This window comes from Chinchilla lanigera, unplaced genomic scaffold (assembly GCF_000276665.1).
Source record: "Chinchilla lanigera isolate Chin_1 unplaced genomic scaffold, ChiLan1.0 scaffold00030, whole genome shotgun sequence".
NCBI classification, from domain to species: domain Eukaryota; kingdom Metazoa; phylum Chordata; class Mammalia; order Rodentia; family Chinchillidae; genus Chinchilla; species Chinchilla lanigera.
Window position 1 is genome coordinate 13,692,873 of NW_004955431.1, and position 17,334 is coordinate 13,710,206.

The 17,334-nt window shown below is 38.7% G+C and overlaps 1 protein-coding gene across 6 annotated transcripts in view; it reads right to left on the minus strand.

The window, feature by feature from the left end:
• Fry (furry homolog (Drosophila)) overlaps nucleotides 1-17,334 on the minus strand; it is a 341,220-nt gene that overhangs the window by 130,757 nt on the left and 193,129 nt on the right. For all 6 annotated transcript variants that reach the window (XM_005387722.2, XM_005387724.2, XM_013515820.1 and 3 more), the window contains exons 14-17: nucleotides 17,089-17,175; nucleotides 12,776-12,947; nucleotides 8,045-8,177; nucleotides 3,379-3,486 (exon numbers count right to left, since the gene is read on the minus strand). In XM_005387722.2, coding sequence (XP_005387779.1) covers nucleotides 3,379-3,486; nucleotides 8,045-8,177; nucleotides 12,776-12,947; nucleotides 17,089-17,175 — 500 coding nt within the window. The remainder of the gene's footprint in view (nucleotides 1-3,378; nucleotides 3,487-8,044; nucleotides 8,178-12,775; nucleotides 12,948-17,088; nucleotides 17,176-17,334) is intronic.

Genomic DNA, 17,334 nt, shown 5'->3' on the forward strand with positions numbered 1-17,334 from the left:
TATAACACGGTATATATTATTCAAATGTGAAGATACCTAAAAATAATAACTAACATTTGCTGAGAGCTTATTGTGTGCTAGGCACTCTGCTAAGTGATCATATGCATTATTTAGTTCTCACAACCCCATGCAATGGGTTATTCCATGAATGAAGTAGCATTTTGACAGGGGAGGGTAAGTATTGAGCAGAAGACCCTTAGTGCACATATAGTGTGGTGAGACGTGACAGATGACAGGACTCTTGGGAAAAGATCCTTCCTGTGGTCAAACGATGCAGCAGGACGTAGCTTGGAAGGTAGGAAGAGAGACGGTGAATGCGAAGAGAGGTAAACTCTCCTTTTTTGTGGAAAATCCTTGGGGAACCCAGACAGCCCAGCAGAGCTGGCTCTGCTAAGGGCAGGAAAGCAGGATAATCAGGGATCTGAGAATGAAACAGGAAGGCCTATGTGGCCTCTACCGAACCCGCCAGGAACGATTCCTCACCCTCAGCCATTACAGGCTGCTTGGAGAAGGAGGCTTGCTGCTGCCTTCCAAACACCGCCGTCAGGTTCAGCACACCGGCACCAGTCGAGGGTTGGAATGTTTGTGGTATTTAGTTGTTACCAGAAGTGCTGGAAGGGGCCTCCTGGAGATTATGTGGGACATCCTTGAAACTCCTCAGGGGGAACTGGGCCAAGGGACTCAAGCCTGAGGGAACACTGGTCTTGTTTTCTCAAATTTTTAAGGAAAACCAAGATTTCAAGTAAAAATTCACCACAGATATGGGTGTGAACTGTCTGAAATCAAAGGTCTCATCTCTGACTGGACCATAAACACTGCCTAAAGTCAACTTAATCCAAATGCAACTAGATTGAGGGGGCACAAAGTGATAGAGGACTTCTGTGGCATTTAAAACCCACATTTGTTGTGGGTGAACGATTTATTTCACTTTTGTCCTCTGCCCCTCAGTAAGGATCCGAATAAGCTCATTTTCTCAGGTCCCACGCTCTAGTTATCCCCCACCCCCGAGAACAGCCTCTGGTTTCTTTTGAAGTTGATGAAAAAGGCTTCTTCATGAAGTTCTGACACAGCCCGGGCCTTTTCTTGAGTTTTCAATATTTATTTGTCTTTTTCCTCATAAAAAAACTGTACTAATGGCTTTGGGCTTCATAAGAATGTACATGATAATAAACAGGATATGCTATAAATAGCACTGACATTCCAACTATGTCTAACAGAATTCTCTCCCCACGTGCCTGGCACCACGGTCTGCAGATTCCAGTGTCACCGGACAGGCTATCGAGGTGATTCCAGAGGCAAGTGCCTTCCACACAGATTTACTGCAAAACAGCACCAGAGACTACCAAAATGCTGTGTGCCCTCTAAAAAACCCTAGTATTTCAAAGGCCTTAGGGTATATCACCACAAACTGGACCTTTGCCCAATAAAGCAAACTTTCCTTCCGCTTCAGTCTCCCCTCATGCCCCGCCCCCCCGCCCCAGCCACATCCGGGCTTTTCCTTCAGCAAGCCCTTCTCCATGGGAGCGCTATCTACTCTGGTCCGTGGAAAACTGAGGGGAGACTGCTTTATGTTTTCAGGTCATTCTGACACTTGTCTCAGTTTCACTTTGTTTTCAGTTTCTGCTCTTAGATCAGAAGACTCAATACTAGTGTGGACGATACCTACAGTATCTTAAACTCTTTATTCTTTATTTTCCACCTCCATCAAATCCTTGTGTCTTTGGAAATCTACACTTTGTTCCTCTTGGGTCTCCTGATCCAAAACTGGAACCCGTTCTGTAAGCCAGGCTTACTCTGTCTCTCGGCCTCTGACTTCCTGTTTCCCTGTTAGGCTGGTTAGTAGGCCTCACAAAGGCCTAAGTGATAACTGCTTATTACCTTGTATCCTTACAGTATGTCCTAAGCATGCAACAGGTAGAAGGATCCTGGGCTGAAGGTCGCGGATAATGGTAGGTGATAAATACCAGACAGAAGGGCAGAAGGCTTGGGCACATGTCTGGAAGCTAATGGACCTTCGGTAGTTTTTACATCCAGTATAATTCTCGTGTTAGTGGTACCAGGAAGAGGAAGGGAAGGATTATGGACCATGAAAGCTGTTACACCACAGCCAGAGGTGAGCAACAGAGGGATGCAGACTGGATGTCCGTAGGAGGGCATAGGCCTGGAAGGGGCTTAGGTTATTTACTTGGTATGGATGGGAAGGGTGCTCTCTAAAGGCCAGACAATGCAGTAACCTTGGTTACACATGGCGCATCTTCTGTTCCCTCAGCATTAATGTTTGTTATCCTTCTCCAAGGTTTCCTTTACTCTACCATTATCACCTTAATCAGCCTCAAATGACAATTTAAATCGTGTTATTCCCCCCCTGTAAAATTTCACCTACCCACATGCCTTTGTTAATACTTAAGACTTACTGAAAATTTAACCTCTCCAGTCTTATTTTTATTTCCATTCATCACTGGGTTTCCAAACTCTTTCCTCTTTCTTTTTTTTCCCCAAACCAGTGATGACTTTTGCTCTTCCTCATACACCATGTGTCTAGTAATCTTGCCTTCTACACTGCCTTTAGGCAATAGGTCATTTTTGATCTTTAAATTGAAGACATGCCTAGCAGGTAACTAGAGCTTCAGATCAACAGGAGAAAGTCAAGCTTACTAAGCATAATAAGCTAATTTCACTCAAAGCAAATAATATTAGAGTCTCAGACTGTGCATTCTTATGGAGAATGGTGGGAGTGATAAATACGATGGCAGTTTTCTGAAATGCTGAAACTAGTTTAGGCACCCCTACTTCCCAACATTTTTCAGACCACCAGGAGGTCAGATCCTGAACGAACTTTTCAGTCATTTTTACTCCCCTTCCCTTTGTGAATTCTACCCTCCCCTTAAAGAGCAGTTGAAATTCTGCTTTCTCCTGGGTTCCTCTGCCTCAGTCCAGAGTGACCTACTGGTTTTAGGTGTCTACTTTTTGTCACATTAATTTGTACAGTTCTAGCTCTTGGGTTTTTTGCTCTACTTATGTATTCTTTCTAAATTGGATTTTAAACTCCCTGAACACAGAGAAAAAATTAAGTTAAAATATTTCTTGAGCCGGGTATGGTGGCATACATCTGTAATCTCAGCACTCAGGAGGCTGAGGCAGGAGGCTACCCTGGACTACATAGTGAGTTCAAGGCCAACCTACACTACATAGTAAGACCTTGATTCAACCCCTCCTAAATTTTTTTTCTTTATTCCTTCCTGCCTATACATAGAACCTTGAATAATGCCTTGTTCAGTAAATATTTGCCAATTGTAAATGCTGATCACTCTTTTTTAAAATCACAAAAAAGGATTGAAATTATTTTGGTCAAACAATATCCAGCACATTCTCACCTACCTGGCCAGCAAGTCAATAAGTTCAAGTTTTGACATCCCATCAGGAAGTAGCCGAGGAATAGCAGCAACACAGGTCCTGAAAAGATCTATTTTTGGCTTTCTCTCACCCCTAGAATTTGAAGACAGATTTTAAACATAGGTCAAATCATTGAGAAAAAAATTTTAAAAATCATTAAATACATGGCCAAAGACTAGAAATTGATCCATGTCTTCTGAATCACAATCCAGTGTTCATGGCTTTTACAGGTTGAGTGGTTCTAAGGAAATAATTTAAAAATTTAAATGTTAAGACAGAGCTATGTATTTCTGAAATTCTGATATCAGTAGCTTTTTACCATAGGCTTGCCATTCGGTTGGGTTCTGTGGTATTTGGTTCCTGTGAATTGCAATTAAAACACCAGAACCACAGAAATGTCAAAATGTATCAGCATGAAGAAAGACGTTAAAAGTCATCCCTACATTCAGTCTTAAGAGATAGGATTTATTCTGTGATACTTGGGATTGAACCAGGGCTTTCCCATTGAGCTAGATTTTACTATGCATAAGGAATGGTACCTTTTACCAGTGTGAGACCTGGAAACTTTTCTCCCTGATAAGTTAGCTTTTTCCTTTAGAGCAACGGTGGCAAACCTATGGCATATATTATTTGTTTTTCAGACGTTTTTCAGACAAAAGATGCTAATGTATGAGTTGTTTTTTCTAAACTAAAGCCTCAGTATTCAGGTTTAATTGCAATGAGGCACTTTGTAATAAATAAGTAGGTGTTAGGTTGAAGTTTGGGCACTTGTCTCTAAAAGGTTCGCCATCACTGCCCTAGCGCCTCTAGCTTTCTTATTAAAAATTAAGTACTCTGTAGTGACAAGCAAAATCCTGAAATTCTGACTGTTAAAATTACACTGATCTCTATGGAGAATCCTTCTCTCTTGTTACGTTCCACAGAATACTAATGTTCAATGGTAATAATGCCTTCTACGTTGTTGGGAAATGTAAAGGAAAAATGTATTCTGTCAGTGCTCTGTATCCACGGATAAAACCAACTGTGGATTTAAAATATTCTGAGGGGAAAATGTGTATGGATTGGACATGTACAGATTTTTTCCCTTGCCATTATTTCCTTAAAGAAACAGTATGACAACTATTTGTGTAGTATTTACAATGCACTAGGTATTATAAGTAATCACAGGATGATTCAGAAAATAAGAGAGGATGCATAGAAGCTGTATGGAACTACTACGCAATTTTATATCAGGGATTTGAATAATCTTGAATTTTGGTATCTGCAGGCAAGTGTGGCATCCTGGAAATAATCCCCTGGGTTATTTCCCAGGGGATAACTGTATTTTGTGACGTTACTTCAAGTTTAGTTGTTTTAGTAGGTGACTGAAACAAAACACAACTTATTGTACCAAAAACCTTTATGAAAGAATTAAACTATCCATTACATCTTTCAAATGACCTAAATGAAAATACCAAGCTGCATATCTAAATACTGGTGACTTAGTTTTCTGTGAATAAATATATGATTGGTACTAAATGCAATTGTAGGACACAGACACAATGAAAATACAAAGTGGCACAGAAGTAATCTCTTCTGGGAAACAAACTGGTCAGAATAGAAATTCAACAAATAGAATCTATTCTCTCTATAATTTAATGATCGTAATAAAACAGCACTCTTGCTCTGTGACATTGTTTTCTAGCACGGTTTTGTAAGTTTGTTAAGAATGAATACAAACCTGTTCATACGAAGAAAAAAACACATATATATTGACTTCTAAAATACTCTGCCTTTGCAGAAACCTTAAGATTATTTCTTGTCCTTTCCCATGGACCTGCTGAATAAGCTTTTTGTGAATTCCAGCGAGGAAGCCATGGCACAGTAGTCTCCAATGAGCCGAAGGAGAGATGTATTCAATGACACCTTCAATAGCTGCACAGACTTACAGCCTGGCGATTGCTAATTGCTTATGTGTAACAGCGAGGCATTTAACTGTTCTCCTAGCTTGCTCACCAGATGTTTTAAACAGCTGTGATTATTTTCTTATCTGTCGGAAAACAGATGACCCTGGCTAGCTTAAAGTTAAGGCAAACTCTGCCAGACTTTTAAGATGATAAAGTGAGCCTAGATTAGAGACTAATTGGTATGTAATTTCCTCTTAGAATTGCAGTCTTCGCTCTCTATGCTTTTATGGGGAGCATGTGACTCCTTAAATTAACATTAATTTTTAAAATTTATTAACATGTTAAAATTATGATATTCTTTCTCCCTCCCCGCCTCATTAGCCACAAGAGAAACGAGGAGTGGAGTTTTAGCCACACAGAAGACTTAATGTTCAAGTTCAGATTCTAAGTAGGGCCTGGGAGAGTGCGGCACCAACCTCAAATACCAGTGCAGACGACCGTTCCCACTAGTGTCTGTGGCCTCCACCCTCTTCTCCTAAATGCTTATATGATTCCCTAATATTTATCTTGTTTTTTTAAAGCAAGGAAGCAACGGGTTATTTTCCACTCAGGGATATGCCTTCAAGTCTAGCAGGAAAAATATTTTAGCCTTATTTGGGGGTCTGAAAATGGGTGAGCTGGAAAAAATAAAGACGAATTTTATTTAAAAAAGTACAAGGCATTAATCAAAACATAAGTAGGCTATTTTTATATTTAACCTTGCATCTTTTGTATATATTATTTTAGTTCTAAACCTATCTTATGGATGTTTACTGGTTATAATTGTCTCTTAAAACTTTCATTGCTTTACTGTTTTTAGAGGATAAAACTATATGACAGAATTTTAAAAGCATTTCTCATGTCTTCTACATTATAAATGAAAAATGGTTTAATATATTCAAGGAGAATAGAATACCATGGGTAAATGTTTATTGACAATCTGGCAACTTCTGAGTTGAGAACTAAAGCCATAATGATATCTTTGATGTTAATAATCTTGGTTAATCTCAACTCAGTTACTTTGGTTGAAGAGTCGGAAGTGACTTAAGTCAAATGGCTGGCAACCTGCAGGATAGTATGTGTTATATAATCCCATTTTTGGAAAAAAACAGAAAAAGTTCGGATGGCCCTAGACTTAGGATATTTTGAGTTTGCCATGGTATAAAAGCAACTTGCTTTCTGTAGAAAATGCTCAGATCCTGAACTTAGATATTTTCCAGACTACTGACATATGACCCCCACCCCTCTGGTGATAGTGGGCAGTGACTACAGTTCCCAGTCAGCCCACTGATCACGGGGCCAAACTGGACACTGTGCAGTATGCTGTGTTGCATGTTGTGTTGCTGAGCTGGGGTGTGCATTACATTAGGGGCACATGCATGTTCAATTTATGTTGGGGTAATTGGGATGTGATCCCATCACTGGTAGTAGGAATATGTGTTTACATATTTTATACTGACAGAAGAAGTTTGGAATGAACCATATAAAGTCAAGGAATGGTCACAGATCTTAAGTGGGGATTTGAGGAGATGGTTTTTATTTCAGTTCATTAAAATCATTTTTCTCTTTTTTTTTGGATCTTGTGATGGAGACCACTATGAATTGACTCTGAGCAGGATTTAAAATTAACCAACTGCCTTTCTGTGTTTACTTGTCAGTCTGTCCAAGACCTAGGCCCCTTGTCTGGAGATGGGCAGCAGATTTGTAGTAAGTGAACCTATATGAACCACTGGTCCCGGCTGAGGCCTAAAGAGGCCTGTGATGCCCTAATGCCTCAAAGGACAAGATAAGGACACAGCAGGGGATGTCTGGCTCCAATCACAATTAACTAAAAGGAGAATGCAGCTGCAGGCTCCACACTCCTACAATAAATGTCAACCTAGAGATAAGGTCGTTCTCCTGATTGACATAATTTACTACTTGGGAAAGTCTCTGAACTGATTCCCAAGGTCCTGCTCAGATTCCCACGCTTTCCTCAGTACTCCCCTCCTTTGTTTGAAAATCGAATAAATAGGGGCCACCCGGAGAAGTTCTTTGTCTCACCTCCCAGAGAATCTCAAATTTTGTTAGAGGATTTTGATCCTCCTGGAGCCCTAAAATCATACCACTTGTCTCTTTTATTTAAGCCTTCACTGTCCACACATTTGGGAGACTCCAGGCCTGATCAGTCTGTGATAGCTCCTCTAGTTCAGGCTAGATTTGAACTAACTACAATGCCCAGGTTGGCCATGAACTTGTAACTATCCTCCTGCTTTGGTTTCTGAACAGCTGGTATTACACTTTCTTAAAATCTATGACACAGTTGCGCAGACACTATTAAGCAAAAACTGTCACTAGAAACCAGTGGCCTTGAGAGTTATAAAGATAGAATGTCTATAAATTGGGGACGTCACTTTATCACATGAGTTGTGATAGTTTACAAACTCACTGTCACATCTGAAAAAGGTACGTGGACTACTACATGAGTTTTGGGCCCTGTTTTCTAACTGACTGGCCTAAGGACACTTGAGAACCAAAGCAGATCAACCTCTGGTTTGACCTTATTTGTACAGCTACTCAAATAACGTCCAAGTATTTTTTCACTATCTTTAACACTTAACACTTCTCAGACTTCTGGTTTTAAGAAGATAAGACAAAGCAAAATACAGAATAAACGGGAAGAACCAATGAGAAGAACCCCTCCCTCTGCCTACTGGGCCACTGTTAATGAACCTCAGTATACTCACGTGATCATGTCTTCGGGTTCTTTGTTTAACATCTGGACGTTAGTTAGCATCATACAGCGTCCTACTTCTTTATCAAGGTGCCTTAAAATGTTGTCCACAGCTTTTCTTACTTGAGAGTAATATAAGGACATGCCTGAAAAACATATATTTACATCTTTGACTAAATCTACTAAAGAATATCGTGATTTATTTATTCTCTCTAACATATTTTACTAAGGACCTTATGAGTCAATGATTCCCTTGAACAGAGGAGCTGCGTGTTATTCAGTCTCTCACTAGATGGCTCTTGGCACGGTGCCCTGCACTCAGCAGGTGTTCACCGATTAATCATTTAAATCACATTACTAAGAATTCTAATACTTCAATGGGAAATATTTTACAGAACCATTAAAATAGGGAAGTAGCTTGTTTTGCATCTTTAAGATTTTTGTTAACAAGAAAACCCACTATCATTAGCGATTATATGAATAAAAGAAAATTCTCATTTTGGGTTAAGACTTTAACAACTTCAAATTATTCTTTGAAATAGACATACATCCTTTCATTAATAAATAAAATGACTTCACGTCACAAATTTTAAAATGAAAGAAAATGCATTTTAGTTACACTATTTTTATTGCTTTCATTAAATAGTGTTAATGCCCTAAAATGGAAGACAAATGTATGCAGCATATACATTTCATATATTATATATATTTAAGCCAAAAGTAAATACCTTTAAAACACAGTGAAGTAAATTTATTAATAATTATTTCCCAGCACCTCTTTTGAGGCCTATATTTTATTTTCTGTGAGCGTGTACTTTAAATTCTGCCTAATGCATCTTTTGTGCCTCTTACTGATGTGTCCTGAAATTTCTTTTTCTGTGGTAGAAGTCAGTGAAACTGCAGCCTGACCCATGGGTGGGGTAATTAAGGTTCCCTGTCTCTGCTTTGGGGACCTTCTTGGACCCTGTCCAGGGATATTTCCTTTGGTAGGCCAGCTCCAGGAGGTAAAGAGGCAGTGGGACTGTGACTTTGGAATATGACTTCTAAGCAACAACCTAAACGGTATGTGAAGATGGTAGGTCATCAATTTTGCATGCTTATACCTGGTAATCAGAAAAACTAATTTGAAGACAATAATATGCAATGTAACAACCACTGCTGAATTCCTAGTGTCTTGTTTAATGAAGCTCTGTATTGTTTGTAATGTTTTCTTTTTTATTACCTGTTATTGTCTTTAATTGTTTGATCAATCTTGTATTCGTACATGTGGCAATCTGAGCAACCTTGTTGAAGATAACAACATGTAATATAACAACCATTGTTAATTGCTATCATTTTGTTTTTAAATCCTGTATTGAGTCTACTGTTTTTTAAATTGTTTTGTTTGTGTCTTCATTGTTGTTGTTGTTGTTTTTCTTTAAAAGTAAAAAAAAAAAAAAAACAAAAAGATGGTAGAGCATCACCTACATGACAGATAGAATATAACACTGACTCCTAATGCTAACATTGATCGTTAATGGAAGAAGTAGCTGTTTTCTGGTTGTACTTTATATTTCAAAGTGCCTGATACTCAGAAAGGAATATAAAAAGATTAAGACCTACTGCTCTCATTTCAAAACCTGTGTAACTGACCTTCTGGGTGTGCAACAGCCCAGGCTTAGCGACTAAAGCTAAAGGAGATGAAAGGGCTAAGAGGACAGTCAATTTTTGCTCTTGTCCTTCAAGGTCAGCCAGGACTCTAGGAATGACAGGAGGTCTCTGAAAGGTCCCTGAAACCATGAATCACCAACTCCCCAAGCAGGGGGACTGTTGGACCCCAGAGGTCTGAAGTCAACCACTGTGGATTTTTCAAAAAGAAGAGTCACCACGGGGGGCGGTGGGCATGCTTTCAAGGAAAGCCATATGGTCAAGCAGGATCATGATTTATCCTGAAAAATGACACAGTGGTAGCAAGAAAAGCTGGAAGAGCTAAGGGGTTCCTCACATAGCTGAAAAAATTCCTTAGGGGCCTTAACTGACCCTGACAAATACAGGTACATGGATTAATTTTGATTGCCATGGGTCTTTCTTTGACTTGGTCTTAACCACCCAGCAGGAAAATATAACTAAAAAAAAAAAAGCAATAATTACTAGTGACATGAAAGAGAAAGTTATGCTAGACATAAAAAGGGACTCCAAACACTGCACCCTAGCCTTATGGAGGAGTCTCCAGCTACACCTATAATGTTCTAACCTACAGCCATAAGAGGTCATGATTCCCAGTCCTACTAGCTCTTCCAAAAATGTGTCCTTCAGCCTATTTTAGTGTACTGCTATTATATTATTTTAATGCACTTTCAAGTACCCTTCGGGGGAAGATTTGGCTTTGTGTATAGGTTTCCCTATAGTATAAGAATGCCAACAGAAATAATCTAGTGACTAATAGTCTAGTGACTAATTCTGTTAGTCTAGTGACTAACAGAAATAATCTAGAAATAATCTAGTGACTTTGTTACTTTTATGGTATGAGCTAATTTTCTGTTATTTACTCCAGACTTTATTATCTGAAGCTGGCCACTACCAAAGGTCTACACTTCTATAAACAGAAGCCAGATCCAGGTTCCAAGCCTGATAGTAACAGTTTTAATGGCCCTTTATTTAGTGTATTTTTTGGCCACTGCTACAATTAAAGCAGGAGGACACTGGATTCCATATTGATGAAACAGGGAGGACTCTGTATGCTCTTACCTCCCTGCCCTGCTGCTATACTTGGGTTGACATTGCTGGACAAATAGAAGTTAATATTGGGGCTGGGGATTTAGCTCAGTGGCACAGTGCTTGCCTGGCAAGCACAAGGTCATGAGTTCAATTCCTGGTACCGGAAAAAAACAAAACAAGTTAATATTAAAGATGAAAGGATTATGTCAAACGCCACCTAATTTTGTATGACTTCTACAACTCTCGGAGCTACTATTCACTGATATTTTGCTTTTAATTTTTAGCCCTGTTTATTTAATACTGTTACAACATGAGGTTAAAAGCTCTATCACTGGCTAATGTTCTTGTCCTTTTTTTCAAGCTATAAAGGATGATGGGTAATCCAACAGCAAAACCCATCTTTCCTTTGTCTCCTTTAGATTAGTCAGAATGAGACTTTTGATCCATGCCTAGGTAGGGTCAGTTTCTACCCTGAGCCCAACCAGCTACATATTTTGTATGCCTCTTTACCCCTTAAGAATAAGGGAACAAATATGAAGGTGGGAGGGTAAGATAGGACAGAAGAAATAAACACAAGTAAAAAGGACACATAGATAATTGTAGTTGTTTTTGGTCTTTTTTTCCCATTTTATTTGTACATGTTTGTAATTCCTGCCAGAAAAAATCAGTTTAAAACTTTGTTAGTTTTCTTGAGATAGTATCTTGCTAAGTCCTTCAAGCTGGCCTTGAACTTACCGTAAGTCTTGTGCCTCTGCCTCCTAGTGCTGGCATTGCAGGTATGTGCTACCATGCCTAGCTTTTTAAAAAAAATTTATTTAGGTCTTAATTTTTTTTTGTAAAATTGCTATTAGTATATTTTTACACATATGATTACACCCATGGTGAGTTGGTACACATACTTAATACATCTTAATTCTTTTTCTTTTCCCCCTCCTTGCCCTCCCTTCATCTCTTTCTTTAAGGTATTTTAAGTCCATAAATTAGCTTAGTAGATAAGTTAAAGGGCAGAAATCTGACCTTAAAAAACACAATGGGATGGGCCCCTAATTTTCACCTGTAAAATGAGCCATTATCCTTCTATCTGTGTGGGCCGTCACTTTTCTCCTGGAAACCAAGCCCAAACTTTTTACAGAGTCCCAAATGCCACAGATTTTCACCATGAAAAATGCATGAATATTCCTAGCCTCAGACTTTGATACGTCTCTCTTCTGGGGGCCTGTACTCGATTTTCATTGAGATTGTACTTTAAATTCTTCCTAATAAACCTTTTTATGTCTCAAGAAATTATTGTTCATACATTAAGTTTTCCGAACACACTTAAGATAAATATTTTAGGGTACATAGCTCCCACATGTGTTTCCCATAGGTAGTCCTCAAGATAGTCTGAGAACTATATTACCAAAATTTGCAGTAGGTTTCTAATCTTGGGTACTTAATAAGAAACAAGTGCATTATGTTGCTAAGTTAAAAAGAAAAAAAAACCACTCAGGTGGATAGTTTCACAGTGTAACCCGGTGTTTTATGGGTGGACGCATGCTTAAAATATAAATTACAATCAATGTTATTGAAAAAAAAGGAAATACACTATAAATGTGAATGAATAAATGAGCTAAGTGTGAACAAGAGTTTTTACCAAAGCACACAGCTATCTTATGAATTTACTGTAAAATTTAGATAATCACTAACCAAGGGTTGAAAAGATCCAAATAAAAGTCTAACATTTAAATGGCAAAATATTTCCAGGAAGTTCAAAAGAAGTTTAAAGGGCAGTAAGACATAAACACAGCTTGAATCAATCAACCCAATTAACACTACTTTTACAAAAGTAGTAGTGACTACTTTTACAAAATTAAAAAAAAAATCTCATTAGAAGTAAGTATCTAATGGCGATTTTATTGTATTTTTTTTTGTTTTTTCTCCAGTACCGGGAACCGAACTCACGACCTTGCGCTTGCCAGGCAGGCGCTTTGCCGCTGAGCTAAATCCCCAGCCCTCTAATGGCGATTTTAAAGGCTTCATGTTCAGCTATAACACACTTGAAACCCACCTATCATTTTGGCTTCCTCTTCAGTTAACGTTTTACTCAAATATGTTTTCTTTACTCTCAACGTGTTTCCAGAAGGGAGTACAGCTCCTGTCACCGGCATGGGAGGTTCACCATCCTTCTGCTGCAAGCTATCAGCTATGACCAAGAATGCCCTCAAACCAATGTTCATTCTCTGTAAGAGGCAATGTGTAGACAATAAAAAGAACCAATTATTACACAGTTAAACCACAAGTGTATCAGAGAAGCTAAGCCTGGCTTGCTTTTAGATCAATGTGGAAAAATAATTTAGAAGACACAGAAGCGTTGGCCTAACTTAGGAAAATAAACTTTCTAGCACTGTTGCTGTATCACAAGCAAACAACTGGGAAGATTTTCATCAAACTTGGAGGGCCTGGTTATTCAGATGGTCACAAGCCATACTCTCTGTTCAGGGGATGCTGGGATGTCAAAGGGAGAGACGTCATCCTGTGGAGAGCTATAACTAAGGTAAACTCAGGTAGATGAAAGACTCTGATGTCTCCCGGAAGGGGAGAAACCCAGGTGTGTTAATTCACAAGACTGAGTGAAAATATTCAGGGTTCTAAATGTGAACCCACACACTGAACATCACCTACTCTGAAGTGCAGTTCTCGACTTCAGATTCACAAATGCCAGAGAACTGGAGAATGCATTTGAAAAATTCAATGTTACAGAACCTATTACTGATGAAAGTTTATGGATATAGGAGAAGAAATGCCATCCTGGGCCCAATTGCTCCTCCGGCTCAGGTAAGACACGAGACACCGGCTCTGAAAAATGACCTAACAAGGCACTCTTCTCAGTGCACCCGCACTAGGAAAATGTAAAGTTCCCGCTGGTCTGCATCCTCCCTAGCACTCTTACCGTAGTTTTTATCTCACATTTTCCTAATGACTAAGGTTCATGAACGTCTTTTCATGGGCTTACTACTCATTTTTATTTCTTTTCTAATAGAGAGGTGGTTAGCCCCTTTTAAAACATGGGTTATTTCCTTATTTTTGAGTTCTAGGAGTTTTTAAATATATTTTGGGTAGAAGTACTTTATCAGATACACTACGTTTCTTGCAAATGTTTTCTCCCAACCTGTTAACTCTCCACACTAAAGTGCAGACATTTTATTTTGATGGTGCTTGATTCATGCACTTCTTTTTAAAATGTATAATTTTTATGTCCTAGAAAATTTTGCCCAACTGAATGAGCTACCTTTTTGGGCCTATTGATTGTTTTTTTTTTTTTTTTCTGAGACAGGGTTTTGTTAAGTAGTTAAGTTGCCCCATTTAGGGTTGAATTTGCCATCTTTTTGCCTCTGCTTCTCAGGGTGCTGGGATTATGGGCATGCTCCATCATGCCTAGCTTATCATTTTTCAAAGAATGATAGTGTTGGGTTTCTGTTCCATTGATCCTCAGGTCTATTTTTATGCCCGTACCATGCTGTTTCTACCACAGTAGTTTTGTAGTATAACTTCAAGTCAGGGATTGTGATGACCCTGCCTTGCCTTTGTTACCCAGAATTGTTTTTGCTATTCTAGGTCTCTTCTGGTTCCAAATGAATTTTAGAAATGTTTTCTCTAGTTCTATGAAGTATGCTAATGGTGTTTTATTACTTGAGATTGCATTAAATCCGTATAACAATTTTGAAAGTTCAGAGTACTGTAGTTTTCAGTGTAGAGGTCTTTTACTTCTTTTTTCCAAGGTATTTCACTTTTTTGGATGCTGTTGTTTCCCTAATTTCTCTCTCAGTGTTTGTTACTCATGTACAGGAATGAAACTGATTTTTGAGTTTTGACTTTGTATCCAGCTATGCTACTGAATTTGGTTATTAAATCTAGATGTCTTTTGGTAGAGTTTTGGGAGCCTTCTATGTAGAGTATCATGTCATCTGCAAATAACAATTTTTCTTCCTTTCCTCTCCTTATTCCTTTTCTTTTTTCTCTTGTCTAACTGCTCTGGCTAATGTTTCCAGAACTATTTTGAATATGATGACAGTGGACATCCTTGTCTTGTTTCTGGTTTTAGAGTAAAAGTTTTCAGTTTTTGTCCATTTAGTATGAGTTTGGTGGTTGGTTTGTCATAGATGGCTTTTATCAGATTGAGATAAAGACTATCTATTCCAAATTTCTGTAGTTTTTTTTTTTTTTATCATGAATAGGTGTTGGACTTTATCAGATTTTTTTTCTGTATCTAGCTCAGCGGCACAGTGTCTGCCTGGCAAGTGCAAAGTCGTGAGTTTGATTCCTGGTACCAAAAAAAAAAAAAAAAAAAAATCCAGATATTAAAACAGAAACACTAAATCTGTTGGCCTTGAACTCACTATGTAGCCTGGGCTCTTCTCAAACTTTGGTGACCCTCCTGCCTCAGTCTCCTCAGTGCCGCAATCACAGGTGTGTGACACCACACCTGGCCAGTTCCATATTGTTTTAGACCAAGTCAAAAATTAGAAAAATTGATGATCTAGAAGTTCTTCTCACACGTAAACAAGTTCTCATGATGATACAGAAAGTCATCTAGGGCCAAACTAAGCCAAGACAATTACTTGGAAATTACCTAACTGTTGAATAGTGGTACAATCCACTTTGCATAAGATAAGCCCTTAGATTTCTAGGCCTTGCTCCATGAGCTATTTCCAAAATATTACTTATGACCTACTTTAGATTTGTTTCCTGAGAAACGGTGTCCTGTATCATATTTCATCAAGTGTATGGTATCTGCTCCATAGGCTAGTCTGCCTTGCATCTTCTTTTGAACATGTCTTTGGACATACAATTATTAACTACTAATAAATAGCTTATTCTTCAACCCTGTAAAATCAAGAGACATAAACGCAACTTCCACATATTTACCCCTGCTGATAGTTTTGTTTTTAAAGCATAATTCCAATGGATCTTCATTGAGAAATTAACTAATTCATCACTGACAGAGTTTGAAGAAAGACTCAAGAATAAATTTTACGGATGGCGATTATAATGAATAGTAGTTTTTAGCATGTTCCTTTTAGATAAGTAGCCCAGCAGTTCTGAGAACAGATTGTTAAAGCATCAGAACTACGACTACTGAGAAATGACAAGTATGTTTAAAACCTTCAAAGCAAGAGAAGACTGTTTCCTGAGCAGCCCTGGCCTCCTTCCTGCTTTACACTGGCTTTGCAAAGCCCTTCACTTTGTCCCGGCAACTGCCGCCATCCTGAACCCTGCAAGGTCATTAACCACCAGACAGAACTCCCATCACGGGACCCCGGGGCCCCGTGTTCTGTTGTCAGGCATGTGGCACCTTCGCATCAAGAAGAGAATTCAGGGTACGATAGGAGAGGGGCATGGGGATACCCCGGTCCCTCTGGAATCAGCAGTCTTCCTATGTTGAATCTCTGGGCTCAGGGCCTTCTTCCTCACTGAGAGAATGAAGGAGCCAAAGAATATCACAGTGGCGTTAGAAATAATCTTAAATTTTGTTATGGTACGCAATTTCCTTCCTTCTTTCTCACCATCTTCTTTTCCTCTGGCTCTCTCCCTAGTTTGAAATGTATTCTTTCCAGTATCACTCTTCCATGAAGTGAGCTAGAACAGTATTTTGTCCTATTTTATCAGAGAATAGGTCGAATTTCAGAGAAGTAAATGTCACATAGCTAGAAAAAAAGTATCAGGGCAAGTGGCAAATCCAGCTCTGCCAGCTTCTGGTCCAGTGTTCTCGCTCCCATCTCAGAGGAAAAGGACAGCAGACAGGAGGCTTGCTAGGGCTATTTTTGTTGGCTAACAGTGTTTTTAAAAGTTTAAAACTGAATATCCTGTTCATTTGCATAAGCCTGACTACTCCATATTGTCTATAATAGTCATGATAGATTCACTGCCACCAGATGCCTGGCCCCTGAGTTGGCATGCTGTTACAGAAACATGTTCAGACATTATTTAGTTTCACTATGTTCTGGTATTTTTATTATTATATGTACTTATTCTCTGTCGCATCACTTTCCAATACTAGTTGATCTGCCTTAATGCAGTTACACATAAAAGCAATTACTTCCCAAAATAAAATAACCTAACTAGTAGCAACAGATTATCTTTTGGGGTGAGGATTACTCTATTACACAAAAACAATAAAGAAGTACTCAACCTTTCATAACTCAATCTATTGATCCAAAATTTACTTCTGAAACTCCATCACTGGACTTTAGACATGGATAGAAATAAATAGAAGACCTTTGAAAGAAGTTGTCCCTGGGCCTGTTCCCCAAAATTGCATAGCAGAGGTACGGCTCTGTGAATACATGCTCTGTTAGCAGGACATAAAAGGGTCATTCATACCTCTGGATTCAGACTGAAAGCTTTGGCTGGTTTTCCTACACAAAGAAAATCAAAAATGATTTCTTTCATTGCAAAATCTAAACGTTCCTGGAGGGGAGAAAAGAAAAAAGGAAACAAAACAGAAATGTTAAAACACAAATTCAACATGAGATGCATATTTAGATCACGTGTGCCAAACAGAGAAAGAGAAGAGGTACTGCTTAGTTTTACAGACTAGAGAGAGTTCCTGAGGGACAAACATACCAT